At 39.8% G+C, this 19,598-nt stretch overlaps 1 protein-coding gene across 3 annotated transcripts in view; it reads right to left on the bottom strand.

The window, feature by feature from the left end:
- Positions 1 to 11,603: 11,603 nt before the first annotated feature.
- Positions 11,604 to 19,598, bottom strand: part of SNAP25 (synaptosome associated protein 25) — a 158,286-nt gene continuing 150,291 nt past the window's right edge. For all 3 annotated transcript variants that reach the window (XM_067012692.1, XM_059037482.2, XM_059037481.2), the window contains 2 exons: positions 17,908 to 18,052; positions 11,604 to 12,897 (listed from right to left, as the gene is read on the bottom strand). In XM_067012692.1, the coding sequence (XP_066868793.1) occupies positions 12,829 to 12,897; positions 17,908 to 18,052 (214 nt within the window). In that variant the 3' untranslated portion in view covers positions 11,604 to 12,828. The remainder of the gene's footprint in view (positions 12,898 to 17,907; positions 18,053 to 19,598) is intronic.

Raw genomic sequence — 19,598 nt, forward strand, 5'->3', positions numbered from 1 at the left:
TGTGGAATCTGAAGAAAAGCTGAAACAGGGAATAGCATGGTGGTTGCCAGGAGCTGTGGGTAGGGGTAATGGGGAGAAATTGGTCAAAGGGCACAAACTTCACAGTTATAAAATGAATATATTCTGGGGATCTAATATCCAGCATGGTGACTATAGTTAATAATACTGTATTATATGTTTGAAAGTGGCTAAGAAAGTAAATCTAAAATGTTCTTAAAAAATTATAATTATGTGAGGTAATGGATGTGTTAATTAACCTTATTGTGGTAATCATTTTGCAATATAAACACATCAAATATCACCTTGTACACTTTAAACTTACAAAAAATTTTGCATGTTAATTATATCTCAATAAAGCTGGAAAAAAAAAAAAAAGAATGCTCTTGCCTTTCCTCTTTAGACTGGACAATTCTGGGAGGCATTCTGTAAAGTTTTCAGAGGTTCCCATGGAACTGAGCTCCATTGCCCAGAGCAGTGATTTTTTTTTTTTAAAGTATTATTTATTTATTTATTTATTTATTTATTTTTGCTGTGTTGGGTCTTTGTTTCTGTGCGAAGGCTTTCTCCAGTTGCGGCGAGCGGGGGCCACTCTTCATCGCGGTGTGCAGGCCTCTTACTGTCGCGGCCTCTCCCGTTCTGGAGCACAGGCTCCAGATGCGCAGGCTCAGTAGCTGTGGCTCACGGGCCTAGTTGCTCCGCGGCATGTGGGATCCTCCCAGACCAGGGCTCGAACCCGTGTTCCCTGCATTGGCAGGCAGATTCCTAATGACTGTGCCACCAGGGAAGCCCCAGAGCAGTGATCTTGACAACACATGCTTGTATTGGCTTTTCTTCCTTACCAGATCCCTCACTCCTGCACACTGGGATTACCTCCCAAATAAACTGTCTGAATCCAAATCCCTAACTCAGACTCTGTTTTGGGAGAATCTAAATTTAAAAAGAAATCTTTTAGACTAAAGATTTAAAGTGAATATATAGATATCAATAGGTACTCACTCACTACATCCCCTTTCCTTAAAGCTCATGCTGCTTAGGTAGCCATGTTTTGTGTCACATGACCTAACTCTCCAGCAATAGCTAATTGGAGCCAGAGTGAGCATGTGACTGAGCTCAGCCCATCCAAACCAAATGTCAAAGAGTCAGCAACCTATGATGTTTCTTGTTGTGAAAATAAGGGAGGAGCTAATTGGATTCCCTGTTTTGGGAATCAGACTGAGAAAGGTCTAGGGAATGAAGAAGTGATGAGAGCAGAAGCTGAAAGGTTGAGCTGGATGAGTTGGACATGGTTGGTCCCCTGCAGCAGCACTATGAGAGAGCAAAAGCAGTGAGCTAACGAACGAATATAAAGACAGGCAGAAGGGGAGCTTCCACAGGGCTCATAATTATGCTCCTTCTGACAATTTCAAAACTGACAACTTCAGTTTTTCTCTTGAAATACAAGGTAAAATCATGCTAGGAGAGAGGAAACGAAAAGGGTGGTTTAGAAGGGGTTCCTTTATATTTGGAAGACCCTTACAGCTGAAGGGAGAGCCAGATGAAGTTGGGGACTCTATTTTGTTGTTTTTATAACTCTTTTGAAACTTCTTGTTGAGGTATATAACATACATCCAAAAAGGTACACACATATCATATTATACAGCTCAGTGAATTTTTGCAAATTGAATACACCCATGTAACCAGCATTGATGTCAAGAAACAGGACGTTATTAATGCCCCAGAAACTTCTCTGTGTCCTGGTTAAGTTACTAACCCTTCACTCTAAGGGTAATAACTATCCTAACTTCTAACCCTATGGATTGATTTATTCTGTTTTTGAACTTTATATATGTGGAATCAAACAAAGTGTTCTTTATATTTGGTTTCTCTCATTCTGCATTGAATTAATAAGGTCTATGCACCTTGCTTTAGCATGTAGTTGTAGTTTGCACATTCCCATTCCTGGAAGAATTCCATGTGTAAACAACCATAATAGATTTCTCCATTCTATTATTGATGGGCATTTGAGCAAATCCCACTTTGAATACTTTCTGCTATGAACATTCTAGTACATGTCTTTGATGAATGAAAGTTCATATCTGATGGGTAGATACCTAGGAGTGGAATTGCTGAATCGTAGTGTATGCATATATTTAGCTTTTGTAGATTCAGTGATCCCTTTGTTTCCCCGGGGGATGGGTTCCAAGAACTCCTTCGGATACCAGAATCTGCAGATGGTCAAGTCCCTTACTGATAGATTTGTGGTCGGTTGAATCTGCAGATGCAGAATCCCAGATATGGAGGGCTAAAAGTACTGCCAAATAGTTTTCTAAAGTGGTTGTACCAATTTACACCGTCTCCTGCTGGGCATTAGAGTTCCAGCGGGACCATGTGTTTTTATTGGCACCAATCCAGGTATTTGCATGATTTTACCCTGTGTTCCAAAGGACTTCATACAAGTGGGATCAGGCAGAGGGCTGCATTTATCCAGAGTTTGGGGTTTATAGTCCAGGGTTGAAGGGCGGAAAGATACAGATGTTGGCACAAGAGTGGAGGAAGTTGTTGACCAGGCCTCTTGGTGACATTAGGAAGTTGGACTTAGAAAAAGTGTAGGAGAAGCAGCTAGAAGTTTAGATGAGTTTGAAGGGCATGTACAGATATGTAAGAACACGAGACAATGGAAGTGCAAAATTTTGGGTCAGAGATGATTTTTTTTTCTCTGAACTTTGGAGCAATATTGGATGAGACTGAGGATGAGAGAAGCTTTGCAGTGTAGAAGCTTATAATCAAGGTCACCTTGATCCTGTGAGAATAAAGGTAGAGAGAAGGACCAAGGATTGCAGGTGGGGTTATTTCCAGAAGATGAAAGAGAAATGGTAACAAGGAACTGAGTCCATAACCAGCCCCTATTCTCCAATCCTTCGGGTAGAATTTTTATCTAAAAGTTCTCTTTTATATTTCTTTCTTATTTCCTTTTAACTAGTTATGTCATTCTCTGCTCCCCCACCCCCATTCCCTCAATCTCTTCTGTGTTGTCATTTTGCCAGAATCACTCAATACTATCTTCTCTGGTGTTCCTCTTCCTTATCTCCCTCCTCATGCTAAACTTTCTGGCCTTTTGCCTTTGGGTTTCCAGGACTCAAAAAACAAAAACAAAAACAAGCCTTCCCTGTTACTTTTCTGTTAACATCCAAAACCTTTGATCCATCACTAATATATAGAACTTTCTTTTTTTCCATCTATTCTTCAGTTTGTCCCTTCTGTTGGTCCTCCAAATTATTCTAAAACAGAAGCTTTTAAAGGTTTCATCTTATGTTGTTTTTACATTTTCTTTTTTAGCAGTGTAATCTCTTTCAAACAAAGTCTCATTTGAGACCCTATATATAAAGCAGGGAAATATGCAGCTGCTATTATGCTGTGAATGGCACCCTCTAGAGTTGAGCAGTATGCAAACTGCACAACTGTATGCAATGCACATCAGACGCTTCTTAAACATACCTTCCAACTCTCTCGTCCCTGACTCTTATCTCAGCCACAGCAGTAGTGACCAGTTTCATGCAGATTTCAACCAGCCTCACACAAGAATGAACTGACAGTACCCACCTCAGCCCCACCTCTCACTTCTGCCTGGAGGACTTTGATTTTCTACGGCAGGACATCCTTGAAAAGAGCCCCTTGACATTCAGGTGCCTTACCCAGAAGTATAAGGGAGTTGATGCCTTGCCCTGTGGCTATCCTTAACTAAAGGCAGATGGAAGCTGATGAGTAAATCTCCCCAGGAAGATGATCCTCATGTTCATTTCACAGGGCTTCTCAGCTGTCCCATGGGAATCAACACCCAGGTGCCTGTAGCTTGGTTAATTCCATACGGCTCCCCCTCCTTTGCTATTTCACTCTCTTATCCTTCTTTCCTGCTCCCTGAAATCCCACTCCCAGATAAACTACTTAGACTTATGCATCTATCTCAGCTTTGTTCTCTGAGGAACCAACCTGGAATGCCCCCTAATTCAGTCCCTGGAGGTTGGGGACAGCATTTCCAAGGCACTCCATTGTTTCTTCTTGACTTCAAATCACTGCTCTGGAATAAGATTATGTTGAGATAGTTGGTAGGGATATCTTGACTGAAGAATTAATTGTTCATTGTTCTCAGAGCTGAGTGGGCTTTTCATATTTAAGATACAGAAATGAAATTTCAGAGGCCAGGAATTCCAGTAGGTTATTGTCATGGTCAAATCGATAGGTATGGAAGGTAAAGTGGATTTTCAGTGGAGACATATAAAAGCTCTAGCCCCTTAGAGAATCTCCTTGTCCTAGTTGGGGGTTTTGCCTTTAATAACAAATGAGGGTATGGGTTTAGCTCTCTAGGGCTTTCTATCCCCCCCAGCCTCTGAAAGTTTAAAAACACACACCGTTAGCATTTTCTCATCTTTCCTAAACTGGCAGTTGTCTCGGTTCCTTTAAAGAAGCTAAGGCAGTGCCTGGGAAGACAGTAGTCACCTCCCACACCCCCACTCCCCCAGACAACCAGGATACATCTGTGTGTACTTAAGCTGTCTCTGACACACATAATTTCTTTTTCATCCCTGAGTAATCAGTCTTTTTTTATCCTTTTAGCAAAGAGAATGGTATATTTTTGTGCAGAAAAGATTGGGAGGAAAGGAAAATTAAAGAAAGCACCTGCTCTCCTCCTGAGAAATTTCCGTGTAAATTCCCACAAAATAGCAACAAATAAAAGATGGCAGGGAAAAAACCACAGAATTTTCTAGAATAAGGATATTTGTTAAGTGCTGTTTGAGGATCCAGTTCTATTTTGAACATTTTAAAATGTTTTCTTTCCAGTTCTGGTGTTTAGGGGTTAATGATGGTGCTGAAACCCCATTGCTTTGAATAGGAGGGATTAGTTTCATTATTTGGGGATTAAGGTCAGTCTTATCGACTGGCTGCCACATCCTGTCAGCAGTGCCCAGTCCTACAATCACTCTGCTCGGGTTCTCAAATCCTCGCTTGGGCTGCTGTCTGCTGAGCCCTACAGTTTTTCTTTTGAATATGACTAAAGGGGAAGAATATTCGGGTGTGCTTACTCTAAGGCACACAGAGGATCTACCCTGGTCTTTTGTTTCCTTGAGACGATAAGGACACAGAGGACAGAAGGAGAATTCCATAGCCCTCTCGGTGGGTGTGGTGGATTGATTGCCAAGATAGCCATATAGTTCACCTCTCTCTGCATCCCTGCCCTTTGCAATATGACTTTAAGGCTTTCCCCATAAGAAGTGTATTTCCCTATCTCTTGAATCTGAACTGATATTGTCACTTGCTTTGGCCAATAGAATGTAGTAGAAGCAATGAGCCTAGACCTCAAGAGGTTTTTGCCTACTTACACTCTGTTTCTTGGACTTTTTCTGATTTTGCCCTGAGAGCAAATCTTGGTTGACTTGTTGGAGAATGAGACACCACAGAGAGAAAAGGGGAGGTTCCTCAGCAGACAGCTGGCCAACTTGCCCAGCTGAACTGCAGTTGACTGTAGTTATGTGAGGAGCCCAGCCTAGACCAGAACTGCCAGCCAAACCCAGCCCCAGATGCCAAAATGCAGAACTGTGAACCAAATGAATATTTATTAAGTCACCATGTTTGGGGCCAGCTTGTTATGTAGCAATAGCTAACTGTTACAGAGGTTCACAGCCTCCGCCATATTCTTTGGATCTTTTGCCTGTTTTCCCTTATTATCATTGATAGTATTGGCAACAGTGATAACAATAGGTAATATTAAGCCAAACTGTAGAGTGTACAACTCATTTGGGTCTCACAATAACATCTACGGGATGCCTTTTATTTTGTCTCTTTTTAAAAATTTTTAAATTTTTTGGCTCTGCCACGTGGATTGTGGGAACTTAGCTCCCCAGCCAGGGATTGAACTCATACCCCCTGCATTGGCAGCAGCACAGAGTCTTAATCACTGGACTGCCAGGGAAGTCCCTGGGATGCCTTTTATTTTAGACGTGAACAATGACAAAAACAGTGCTAACACTCTTGACTTTTATTACCTTTGGGTAAAAGTCAAAGAGACTGATAGAACTTTACTGGTGAAAAATTTAGCAGACCAACTGCTACAATTCGGAACATGGAGATAACTGAAGAGTTTGTTAGTAGGTTTAACAAAGTATGAAGAATCTTTGATGTGAAAGTTAATTTATTTAAACTTAAGGTGAAGTCCAGGGACTACACTGTGTGTGCACATATGCACTGAGTGAATTCTCTAACCAAAAGTGACAAGGGAACCCTGCTTTCAATCCTGGTGGTGCTATGTTCTCTCACTTTATTTGTCATCTGTGGCACATAAAATTTACAAGCCATTTTAATGAACATGATCCCACTTGACAGTCTCAACCATCCTGTGAAATAAGTAGGGCAAGCATCATTATATCTGTTTTACTTAGACATATATAGACTAAGGCCCAGGCTAGTCTTAAGACTCCTGATTGAATTCTCTTTCCATAGCACATCCATCCAAGCTACCCTTCAGTTTATAACTTTGTGAGAGGGAGCACATTGTCTTTTACTATAAGTTTTCATCCCTCCAACCCTTGTTTGGGGAAGCTGGGTGCTACATGAGGGGCAGAAGCCAGATTTCACAAATGCAGATCCATGAGCTCAGACAATAATTGGTACTGCTTTGCATGCAGCTCCTTGCTCACCACTGAGGAACGCCAGTTTCTAGACACATGCAGTAGGAATTAAGGGGCATTTTATTGAAGAAGGATGGATCCAAAGAACAGCGGGAAGTAAAGAATGCTGGAAAGTGGGTGGTAGGCAGTGCATTTCTCTATAGCAGTGTTTTGGAGGAGATGATCAGAAGCTGGCATGAATCTCATAAAAACGTGTTGTCTTAAGTAGGGCTTCCCCAGAAGGGGACCCTGAGGCAAGGATTTGGGGGCAGGTAGTATTTGAGAAGAGATTTCAGTAAATACAAGTAGGAAGGTGGCAAAGAGTCAGAGAAGAGAAGACATCCAATAAAGAAAGTGACAATTACCAGGTAAGATGTCATATGAGGAAGTTGAGATTGGTTCTACTGACGAACTCTGGGAGACTATATATTGAGAGCACATGCTTCAGAGCCATCCCAACCTGGGGCTGAAGAAGCTGGGGAAGCCAGCTGGGTGACTGGAAGCCAGTCACCCAGCCCCATCTATCCTTGGTCAAGGACTGCTTCTAGGGGCATTAAAACTTCAGCACTTCTGGAGAGGGTGTGGAGAAAAAAGAACCCTCCTACACTGTTGGTGAGAACGTAAACTGGTACAGCCACTATGGAGGTTCCTTAAAAAACTAAAAGTAGAGCTGCCATATGATCCAGCAATTCTACTCCTGGACATATATCCAGAGAAAACCATAATTCAAAAAGATATATGCACCCCAATGTTCATTGCAGCACTATTTACAATAGCCAGGAAATGGAAGCAACCTAAATGTTCATTGACAGATGAATGGATAAAGAAGATGTGGTACACATATACAATGGACTATTACTCAGCCATAAAAAAGAACTAAATAATACCATTTGCTGCAACATAAATGGACCTAGAGATTGTCACACTGAGTGAAGCAAGTCAGACAGAGAAAGACAAATATCATATGATATCACTTATATGTGGAATCTAAAAATAATGGTATAAATGAACTTATTTACAAAACAGAAATAGAGTCACAGATGTAGAAAGCAAACTTACGGTTACCAAGAGGGAAAGTGGGAGAGGGATAAATTGAGAGGTTGGAACTGACATATACACACTACTATATATAAAATAGATAACAAATAAGACTACTGTATATCACAGGAAACTCTACTCAATACTCTGTAATGACCTATATAGGAAAAGAATCTAAAAAAGAGTGGATATATGTATATGTATAACTGATTCACTATGCTGTACAGCAGAAACTAACACAACATTGGAAATCAACTTTACTCCAATAAAAATTAATCAAAAAGAAAAAAAAAAAGCTTCACACCTTCTGGCATTCCGTGCCCCAAGGCAGAAAATTTCAGGTTCTTCACCGTAAATCGCCTTTTGGGAGTAGAGGTAAGTGCTCAGAGGATGTGGCCAGGCATTAGCAACATCTGCTAGAAGGACTGTGGGTCAACTTCTCCAGTTTGCTTGTGGAAAGAGAATCGTGAACTCAAGGCAGCAACTCCCATAAACAGGATGGTCTTGAAGCTGTGTTATGGTGAGAGGCTGGAGGAGCTAAGTCCCATGTGGTGGGTGAGAACATTAGCTGGTGGCACCCTGCCTGGGAGTGAGGCTCTAGAACAGCCAGATACCTGGGATGTTTTGGCAACTCGTTCTGGAAATAACTGAGAGTACTAGAGTTAAATGACTTGTTCATGGTTTAGTTTTTCTTAATTTCCTTGTTTCCCCTACATTCTAGGAGATGTATTTGAGTTTCCCAAACCTAGCTGGAGAGCCTGAGGTATATGACTAATGTGCTTGAAGGTAAATTAATAAGTTGATGATTGGATGATGACCACTTAGAGCAAGAATTCCCAAATCTGGGATCATGAAGTCAACACTTTTTACTCTTTTAATAACATTTGACTTAATACTCATCCCTTGCACACTGTTTGTTTCATCCTTTGAAGTTGTCTTCCTGCTCATAGGGCCAAGGATTTCACAAGTTTCTTCTGGACAATATAGGAAATACTTAAAAACCAGTATTGATTGAGCTGTAGAGGAGGTACACCAATACTATGAAATGAAAAGATACAGGTAGTTTGTACATTTCTTTTATCACTCCCAGCCTCTGCTTCCCAAATGGGTTCACTCTGGACCTATCATTTTAGTTACTTCCAGCAGTGAACTTCACCTTTTCTTCCTGGATCACTCTATTTTAAAATAACACCTTCTCTCCCACCTCCTACACTCTTTAACCCCCTCACTGCTTTATATTTTTCTGGGGCAGTTACCATCTGATACACTTCATATTTTAGTTGTTGGTTTATCTGGATAGATAAAACCCCCTGCTTGAGTTAAGTTCAATGAATCTAGGGAATTGTCCCTGCCCCTCCCACTCCCAATACTCAGAACAGGACCTGGCATAGAGGCTCAATAATCATTTCATGAATGAATGAATGAAAGGTGGGTTTACTAAGACCTTCTACTAAGAAACCCAGCACATTTGTCTTTACTGTTCTTTGTGAAGCCAAATGTCTCTCGGAGTTTCCTGACCGACTGAATTGAGAGAAGCACAATCCTGGATTTATCTTCCAGGACTCTCTACAGCTTTGGAGACACACACATCTGGCTTGAATCATGCCTCCATCACTTATTAGCTTGAACAAAAGAAATCTGGTTCAAATAATCTATTAATTTCTTCTTCTGCAAAATGGGGCTAATAATGTCAAGTTTGCGGAGTTTTTAAGAGTGTTTAATGATCCAACATAAATGAGGCACTTCACACAGCACCTGGAATGTACTAGCTGACCACAAGTATGATTTTTCTTCCCTTTCTCTCAATTTCCAGTGCCGTTATCAATGTGCTGACAAATCAGTGACACAAAGATTGGGGCAAGGTGGTCAAAGCAGATGCTGGGGGAGGATGTGGAAAAAGGAAAACCGGAACTAGAAATGGAGAGGCAGACAAGAGGAAAGGACTCTGTCACTAGGACACAGGACCACCTTTCACCTTCTGGTGTTCTGTCGAAGGCTCACAGATGAGAGAGATAGAAGACTTAGGCTTTGCAGTGTTCCTCCTTGCTGCAGTAATTATATTTCTACTGTACTTCCTGAGTTGGTGCATTACACAGATCTGATTCATCCCTGGGGAATATGTCTTCCTTTAGCCAAATGAAGCTGACTGCATTAAAGCCGAGGCTAGACAAGCTCAATTATCAAAGGAAATATGCTTCAGAATGAATTATGTGATGGGCCTTAAAGCAGGATACCCATATCTTACTTTTCATGTATCCAGTGTGGGATTTTAATCACTCAAACAATGTTGAACCACACTCACTCACCTCACTGAGAACAGATGGAGTTTGGAAAAGAATTTTCTAACTCTGCCCATACATCGACCCCTTAGCAGCTTTGACATACACGGTCTATTTATTCATCTTCTCCATCTTTGAGCATCCTTTCTACTACCTTAATTTTAAGGAATAAATGTGTTGCTAGAGTTGGTCCTTAGAATAACTTCTCTGAGCACCTGGGTATCTCTAGAACCTGTTCTGAGGTTTGGGAACAGGGTAAAGAACTGCAAACATTTCCTGAGAATGATGAGCTTGTCGTCACTGTTTTTACTTCTTAGCTGCTCTCACCAAACCTCCAGAGTTACTGGTGAAATGATCTGGCAGTGAACCAGAGCAATCAGGATACATTTGTCTGCATTGCCTTTATGGGGTAGGAGAGGCAGAGGAGGTGGCAGAGGTGAGAGAGATAATGGTGGTGTTGGTGAAGGTGGTGGAGGAGATGGAGGTGGAGGCAACTGTGGTGGTGGCAGTGGTGATGAAGGAGATGGTCATAGTTGGGAAGGTAGCAGTGATAAAGGTGGAGGTGCTATTTAAGACTGTTAGAGAAGTGGCAGAGGCAGTGGAAAGGTCAAGGTGGTGGTAGTCGAAGCAGTGGTCATGGTGGAAGTAGGAGGGTATAGGTGATGGTGGAGGTGATGGTGGGAGAAGTGTTGGTGGCAGAGGAAATGATGGTGGTGAAGGTGGTAATATCAAGAGCACTGAAAACTTATGTCTGCACAAAAACTTGAGCACGAACGTTCATAGCAGCATAACTCATCATAGCCCAAAAGTGAAAGCAATGCAAATGGCCATCAGTGGATGAATGGATAAACAACATGTGTTTTCCATACAATGGATATTATTTGGCCATAAAAAGGAATGAAGCTCTGTTAGATGCTACAACATGGATGAACGTTGAAAACATGATGCTAAATAAAAGAAGCCAGTCACAAAGGATCACCATTATATTTATAATTCCATTTATAGGAAATGTTCAGAATAGGCAAGTCTATAGACAGAACTTAAATGAGTGGTTGTCTATGGCTGAAGGAAGTAGAATGGGAGTGATTACTAATAGGTATGGGGTTTCTTTTGGGGATGATAAAAATAGTCTAAAGTTAGATTGCACAACTCTGTGAATATACTAAAAACTATTGGATTATACATTTTAAATGGGTGAATTTTATGACACATCAGTAAAGCTGTTAAATAAAGTGGGGGCAGCAGTGGTGGTGGTTGTGGAGGGCTAAGTTTGGTGGGGATACTGGAGAGAGGAAGGAAGATGAGAGTTGATTGACACCTGATATACCTCAATCAATGTACGGCCAAGTCTGAGTACCACAGATATTTTTCCCGTGGAATTTTTTCCTATGCCTTCTGGCTGAACTACATTTCCCCCACAGACAACGCTGAATCTACACACAAGCATTTCCCAAACATATTATAAAAATCAAGCCAAGTTTTGGCTGTCATTGGATCGTGTCTAGAAGGGACACCTTTGCTTTTTCCATGCAGTGTCCTCAGCACACAGAACTGTCTTCTTAGGAGCAATGGGATAGTAGCCAGATTTCTTCTTCTCATGTGAGTACAAACTCAGACGGGGGTCCATGAAGAAATTAAAACAGACATCTGGAGTCTATAATTTTTAATAATTTTAAACTAGCTACAAAATGTCAATCACATCACAAACTGACAGAGGAGACAAGGGGGAATTTAATATTACATGCTGTAATGATATTTATCTCACAGTTTATCTATATTTCATTCATTTATATTATTTTTTAAAGGTTTCTTTATCAGCTACTAAACATCTCAGCAATTTGGTGTGCATAGCTCTAGATTAAGCAACAGAGAATTGTACTGATAACAAACCACAGGGGAAATGGTGATTAATAAGAGTCAGCCTTATAAAATTTACATCTCCACACTGTTTCACAGCAAGGTTGCTTTCTCCAAAACAGAGCCTTCAAAAGCAGCAAACAAACCCTATATTACATCCATTTGACATAGTTTCAGCCAAACATCTATTTTGCTGGAAATTGTTAAATGGTGATCGTGTTTAACTCATCTTTAAAAAAATTTTTTTTTTAAAAAAAGGATGATTATGATTAATAAGTCTAAATATTGACAGAAAGAAAGTGACACTATTGCAGTTTTGCTGGTATAACTTAATCTTGACAGTGTCTCAATACTGAGCATGCTTTGTTGTTGTTTTGCTGTTGTTGCTGTTGTTTTATGTGTGTGTTTTCTCATCAGTATGCTACTGTCATGGAAATATTTTGTTTAAGTAGGAATCTAAAAATCTATTTAGTTCTCATGCATAAATGCATAAATCACATCACTTTGAGTGCAATGCCTGTTATGTAATTCCACATTGTCTAATCATGAAATCATAAAGACAGATGACAGCCATGAGGAACCAAAGACAGCAAATTTTGAGAGTTTCAGAGCCTGACACCCAAAGAAAGGACAGTGGCAGAAGCTCTGTGGAATGTCAGTTTTACAAGAACAATACTGTGTATTGAAAGAACCAACAGCACATTGAGCATTCCTAAATTGTTGTCATTCAGCAAACGCCACTGAGGAGAGAAAAGGAAAAAATGAAACCCAAGACAACTTATGTAGGGAGTTAGAGCCACCAAATGACCACTATATACAGCCTTTGGAAAGAAAGAGACCCAGAAAGAACAAAAGACACATAGTATTGTTGGGCTGATGGATGACACAAGACAACATTCACAATGGGGGCGGATTGATGTGTGCATGTGTGCAGACCTACTAGGTAATACCATGACAAGAGCATGAAGGTGCCATCTTGCCCGACAGCATTTGGAAGAGGACACAGATGGGCACATTTAACCACTCCCCAGCATCTTTGTTGCACGTTGGTTGGCCTCATCAATTCTGGTTTTGTTGGAATCAGCCTGGAGAAAGGGGAAAGAAAACAGAACTCAGTTTACCCATTCACATTCCATTCATCCTTCTGGGTCTAGTTCAAATTCCTCCTGTTGGGTGAAGGCATCTTGAGACTTCCCTGATCAGAATGAGCCATGCCTTCTTTTGTGTTCCCAGAATCATTGCTTATGGCTGGACTTGGACATGATCACAGAAGCTTGATCTTAGTTCTCATGACTCTTTTCCCTACTATGGAAAGCAGAGTTATATCATTTATCTTTCTCTTCTGGAATGACACTCAGTGACTTCTATGGCAGGCATTCACATCTGTTGGATTGAGTTGAATTCCTGCCATTTGTACAGTTATTAGCCGTGTCACTTTGGGAAAATTACTTAACATTTCAGGGCCTCAGCTTTCTCATTTATAAGCTGGGGATAATAAAGAACACTGCTAATGAGCACAGTTCCACTCATTCAACTTTGACAACATCAAGGCTGACATCAACTATGAGGTACATCCTGTTATTAGCTCCTTTTACCAAGTGAGAAAACTAAGCAGAGGGGATTTAGGTAATTTGTCTGATGTCACAGAACTAAAAAATGAGGAAACCAGAGTCAGAAGGCCAGCACCCTGGAGTCAGCGTCCACACTGGGAGTCACTATGTTAGTCATTTTACTGTTTAAGTTTGCTATGAGGATGAAATGAGTTTATACACAAAATATGCTTAGAATAATGTTTTGCAAAGATGAAGGGCTCAACATACCTTATCTTGTAATTATTGTTATTGGGTGAAAACGTGGTTTGCTTTTAAGGATGTTTAATAATTTTTTAGCCCCATTTCTGAAGACTTACTCTTATGAGTTATACCTGGCTTGTTTTAGCAGGGGAACATTTACTATCATTTTGTACCTTGACCGACCGCTTCACTGCTTGGGTTACCTTTTGCTCTGCATGAATCATGAAACCCAGGTCTGCTACCTGGATATACCTTTAAACTCCAGAAAATAAACTACTCCTGACACCACTGAGAAATGTATGAGTCAGCAAGTAGAAGGGAAGACAAAAATTCTTTTTAGGCTGTTGTTTTGCTCTATTATGATTGGTACTGTTGTCTGTCCCTCTCCAGCCTGGGAAGAGGGGAAGGAAGCTGAGAGGCAGTGTAGGGAAACTGGACTGTTTTTATATCAACCAGTATTTACTCAACGGTTACTGATTTTGCATCTATGACTGGGCTTGGTGCTTTCCAATCTCCACCAAGTTGTGTCTTCTTTCTTCAGTTTAATTGTGAATTCCCAGGACACTAGAGTTATCAATATTCAAATAGAAATTTGCCAAGTTAAAATGAAAAATAATTCTAGGTTATTCATAACTCTGAATTATTTGGCAATGGCTCCCTACCATCTGTTTCGATAATTAAGAGTTGACTTCAAAACAGATAAGATAGAACACTAATTTTCCTTGATTTCCTTGATCTATAGATTCATATTTTTGACCTTAGGTTCCTAATTTGGAAAATGGGTATTCTCTCCAATTTTACTTGGCTCTTAAGTATTCCCTCTTCAGCTACAGAAATAATGACACTTTGGTACAAAGGAAAATGAGAGGCTCAGACCAATGTGAAATGCTCCTGAAGATTGGATGATTCTATTTTTCCAGACTTAACTTTGAGAACTGTTCAAATGAGAAAAATCATCCATTTAAAAATGGATAACACTTCTGGAGGCAAACATTCTAGGATTTCTTACATTAAGAATGCACTGGCAAGTCTTCACATGATGGTACAAGAGGATATTTTGAAGTAGAGCATGAGGTTACTCTTTGGATATCCTCAAAGGATCTGGAACAGACCTATCTTTAACAACCATCTGTGATGTCCACCTGAATTATTTATGAAGCATATCAAAATTCCAGCCCATACAATACAAAAATGCCATATCTTTATTATATTATATAACAGTAGTGCTTTTAGATAAAACTCCTGAGATAATCTTATTTTAGATGTCTTCCTGGTATTTGGAGAATGTGTCTGTGTTTATTCTATTTATATGCTTTTTAGGACTTTATTTATGCAATATATCCCATTCCAACTTTCGTGTTTCTATGCAGAGAATCCTAAACTTGCTAATATACTCAAGATATGGTACATGATTTGCCCTTGTGAGAAACCCAGGATGCCTACCCAAAAAGCCAATAAGACAGGTAGAAGGGGCTGTTTCGTTCTCCCTTCCTAACACTCTGGAAATCTCAACTTCAGACCATGACAGGTAGATTTTAGGCCACAGCTCAGACTTCCAGAAGTGGATACTCACTACCCCACATGGCAGCCTGTTCTGACCCAAGATTTTCACTGTTCTCTTATCTTTCAGGTGAGGAACCAGGTCATGAAGCTCATGAGCAGGAAAACCTTGCTGGTACTCAAGATCTTAGTTTTCACATTCCATGTTTCCTTGTTGATGAGAGAATGTGAGCAATGCTAAAACTTCAACTTCACTGTATTTCAATGTGCGCATAGCATCTTCCACTGACAACTTTAAGTCCAAGTTTGAACATCACTAAGTTGTTTCCTTAACAACAGTTCCCATAAAGATCTGATATAAACTTGTCCCATTTTAATAGTTTTCTAAGAGAATCATAGCTTTTTAACCTTAGAAGATTGTCTATATATAAATATCCTAAATCAGAAAACAAGGTTTTTAAATAGACAAAGTAATTTCTTGACTGTCCATAGGGATGTATTGAAAATTGAGTTGTTTTGGACTCCCAAAACTTCACTGCTAACTGAAGTGATGAGAAAGGATCATGACTGATGAAGTTGGGTGAAGATTGCTGTTGGGGTCATGAGAGAATCTGGGAGAAACATCAGAAGATTCTCTTTTGTTCTACAGTGTGATTTAATCTTAGATATGTAGGAGACCTTTGCACACCATTTCCTCTTATCAGAAGTAAGAACTTGCACAAGAAGGTAGAAGTCTACTAATAATTGTATAGCTCATGTAACATGTATCATTTGGAGCAATGCTGAGTTGAAATGGGCTTTATCTCAATCATATCCACATTGTTATTTTGAGTGGAAAAAAAGGCTAGTTACTCAATGGCAACTAGACCCCTACCTTACTTCTTAAGCAATTCAGCATTCAAGGATGATATAAACTGTAATGACTATTTCCTATCCACTTGTCTGACTTTTGATTAAACCTTATAACTGCACATGTCTTTGCTCTTGTAGCAAACTTGGCCCAGAATGAAAGGTATTCTCCTAAAGAAGAGAACTAGAAATACAAAGTGGCAGAATTAAGATGTCACTTGCTCTTCCAGGAAAACAGCTTGCTTAAAGCCCAGCTCTATCAATAAAGATTTGACCCCTCTTTTTTAGTAAAACTTCTCCTTCTAGGACTCTAAGTGAGTTAGAGATACATTATCTCCCTACATCTGAGTCAATTGGGTCATTGGATAGAAAATGACTACTCTTCATTTTTTAAAAATCATTTTCCTGTTGGAAGGTAGTTCAGCAATTATTTCTTAGTTCATTTTTCTGGGCCGTAATGGTTAGGTCCATTTCTGTTGGCTCCAGTGCTTTATGAAACTCTCAATATTGTTCTGAAAATCTACTGATTTGCCTTAAAAGCTTTAAAAGCTTTAGTGTATCAAAGGCTCTTAACAATAATAAGTATGTCATGACTTGTAAAGTAGGCAGAGCACAAGTATTTTGTCAACTAACATTGACATCTGTGTAGCTCAATATTGATTAGCCAAAGTGTTATGCAATTAAATATTTTTAATATAAAGTGCACAGAACACAATAGGGCAAAGCATTCCCTTTATGTCTACTCATTCCTTTCTCAAGTCAGTGGAGAATGCTTAGGTACTAAGAAACTGAGTATTTAGCCTTATGATTCAAGAGATCTCAAAAACCATCCTTCTTCCACCTACCAAAATGGAATGAGTTGTTGAAAAGAAACTCAGGGTTTCAGGCTCAAAACTTCAATATATTCCAAGGGATAAACTCACACAATATAAGATTAGCCAAGCAGAATCAATTATAGATGCACAATAATGTGTCTATTTCTCCCTGTTGGCATTTGGACATCTTTAAGAGATTATAAGCAATATTTAGGAGTCTACTGATTGGGGAGGGGGTGGAATACAAAGACATAGAGACTGAATCAGATTTGCATAGTGTAGAATACCAGGTTTGGGTGCCCCATATCTTTATATAAGAGCTTTCCAGTGTTTCTTTCTGTTTCGTCCTAATCTCAAACCCAAACCTACCTTTTCCATTCTTCTCTCTCCACTCTTCCTTATGCCTCTTGTTGACACTAGGGGGCTCAGCTCAGTCTTAGCATGACACCTGGTGTCCTTATGTGAACGCAGCTTCATCAGATTATGTTCCCTACTTTGAGATCTGGACATGTGCACTGTTGAACTGGAAATGGAATCTGGGCCTTTTTGAACTATCATTAAAGCTCTGGCACTTATAAAATCAAAGCTCATATTCATCATCTGGCTAACCTAAAATAACTATTCTTTCGCCCATTTCCTGATTCTGTTCCTACATCATCTCCACTTGACAAGCTCCTAACCATCCTTTAAGACTCAATTCAAATTCAACCTTTTTATTTGGAGATTTTCCCATCCCCTGACCCTTGAAATCTTTCCTCATGTAACCTGATTTAGCATTTGATGTGTGGCTTTCTTGGCAAATTATATTTTCATCTGAAACTCACTGCCTTCTGTAGGCTGTGAGTTTCTTGGCAGTTGGGGTGATGTCTTTCTCATCTTAATATGCCCTTTGATTCCTAGCACAATGCCTGAAGTAAAGGTGCCTCTGAGAAATATCTGCTAGATTAAATTCTACCCTGTTATTTACTTATCTGTTGCTGGATTTTTGTCCTAGAAAATTAAGGGGAAAATGTCTATCTACCAACGCCTGAATCCAAAGTCATGGTTTGAGGGTCTTGTTATGCCCTTCACACTTCCTCGGTGGTTATTTCAGAGGAAGTGATAAGCAGTGGAAACTTGCTGAATGCCACATGCTCACCTTCTCCATGATCCTGTCGATCTGGCGGTTCTGTGTATCGATCTCATTGCCCATATCCAGGGCCATGTGACGGAGGTTTCCAATGATACCGCTCACCTGCTCCAGGTTTTCATCCATTTCATTTTCTCGGGCATCATTTGTTACCCTGGGCATCAAAGAGCAGTTTTTAGAAGATAGGAAAAAACTCAAATACCAAGGACCCAAAGTTTAGGAAAAATCTGTAGACCTCTAGGTATCAATCCTATCCTTTTAAAATTTCTATTCTATACAAGAACACAGGTTAGCTTTTGTACATTGGAAAATGATGTTTTAAAGTGCATTATTGAACACTTACATTTCTATTTTTAAAGAAGGGTTATTAAATAGATTAATTTATCTTCTTCTCTTGCTTCCACCAACACATCATTTCCTCCTTCATATGTTTATCCCAATTTTCATTTTTTAAAGGATAAAATCAGCTGGGAGGATTAGTTGGGAGGATTCCAGGTCAGAGAATGCAACTAGTTAGAAACTGTATTTTTCTTTCTGAAATGTCAGTCAAAATCTCCAAGACTCAAATTTAGAATGAAATAAAAGCTACTGTACTAAGTCAGAGAATTTCTCCACTCATCTTCTTCCCCATTTGGGGCCAACATCAATGGGAAGAGTAATGAGAATTACAGTCTTCCCCTTAATCCTATTTGCTCCCAAGAATTCCAGAGGGAGTTACTTGTTCAAGATGATTTTTACTTGCTCAGATTTCAATGCTATGGGGTTTTTGGTGGCATTGTGAATGGGTGATTTCAAGGAAGAAAACTGTGATAAAAGATTATTGTTTCAGTTTGAATGGGGAGGAAGCAGTTGGCTCTCAAAGTGCCTTATCCAAAGTGCCTTCCCATTTTTTTCATAGCTCAGCTTGGAAGTTAAGAAGGCACTAACTCTTTACTGTAAACAGTAGGTACTTATTCCAGAATGTCTGGCTAACTAATATATTTCTACAACAGATGGTGATGGGTTAAAATATGTTCAGAGGGGTTAAAATCCATCCCCCATGGTAAATCCCAATGCAGACTGCCCCTCTAAGGTTTTTAAAGCAGTCCAGGCCAGATAAAATTAAAGGGGAACTTCCTAGATTTCTTCTGTAGAAAAGAAGCTTATTTAAATTATCTTCAGCAGCTAAGGCATACTTCTGGTTCCAGGGTTTCCAGCCCTTTTTGCACATTAGAATCACCTGAGGAGCTTTAAGAACTACTGATATCTGGATCTCATTTCTAGAAATTCTGATTCAATTGGTGTGGATTAAGCCCGGGCACTGATACTTTTTAAAAATTGCTCAGGTTATTCTAATGTGTAGCCAGGATTGAGGACCCTTGGTCTGGTTTCCCTTGGAGCAAATAGAAACATGAATAGACTTGTCATCTGTTATTTCTAGGTAGATATCTAGACCTTTATACACAAATGGCAGTGACTCATTTGAATCTGGGTTATTGGTTGGCAGTCTCAGCTACAAAGGCCTGGGTATAGATGGCTGTGCAGACAGCAACCCTAGTCATTGCTGAGTCCTAGTGTAGTAACCTGTAAAAGGTTATAGTTTTTTTTCCTTTTCTTTTTAACAACAGGGATATTTGTTCTTATTATTATTTTCTGATCTCTTGAGAGCTTAGTTCTGAGTTGGCAGATCTGTGTGACTTGAGAGTTTTTAATAGATGTTT

This window comes from Kogia breviceps, chromosome 14 (assembly GCF_026419965.1).
Source record: "Kogia breviceps isolate mKogBre1 chromosome 14, mKogBre1 haplotype 1, whole genome shotgun sequence".
NCBI lineage: Eukaryota > Metazoa > Chordata > Mammalia > Artiodactyla > Physeteridae > Kogia > Kogia breviceps.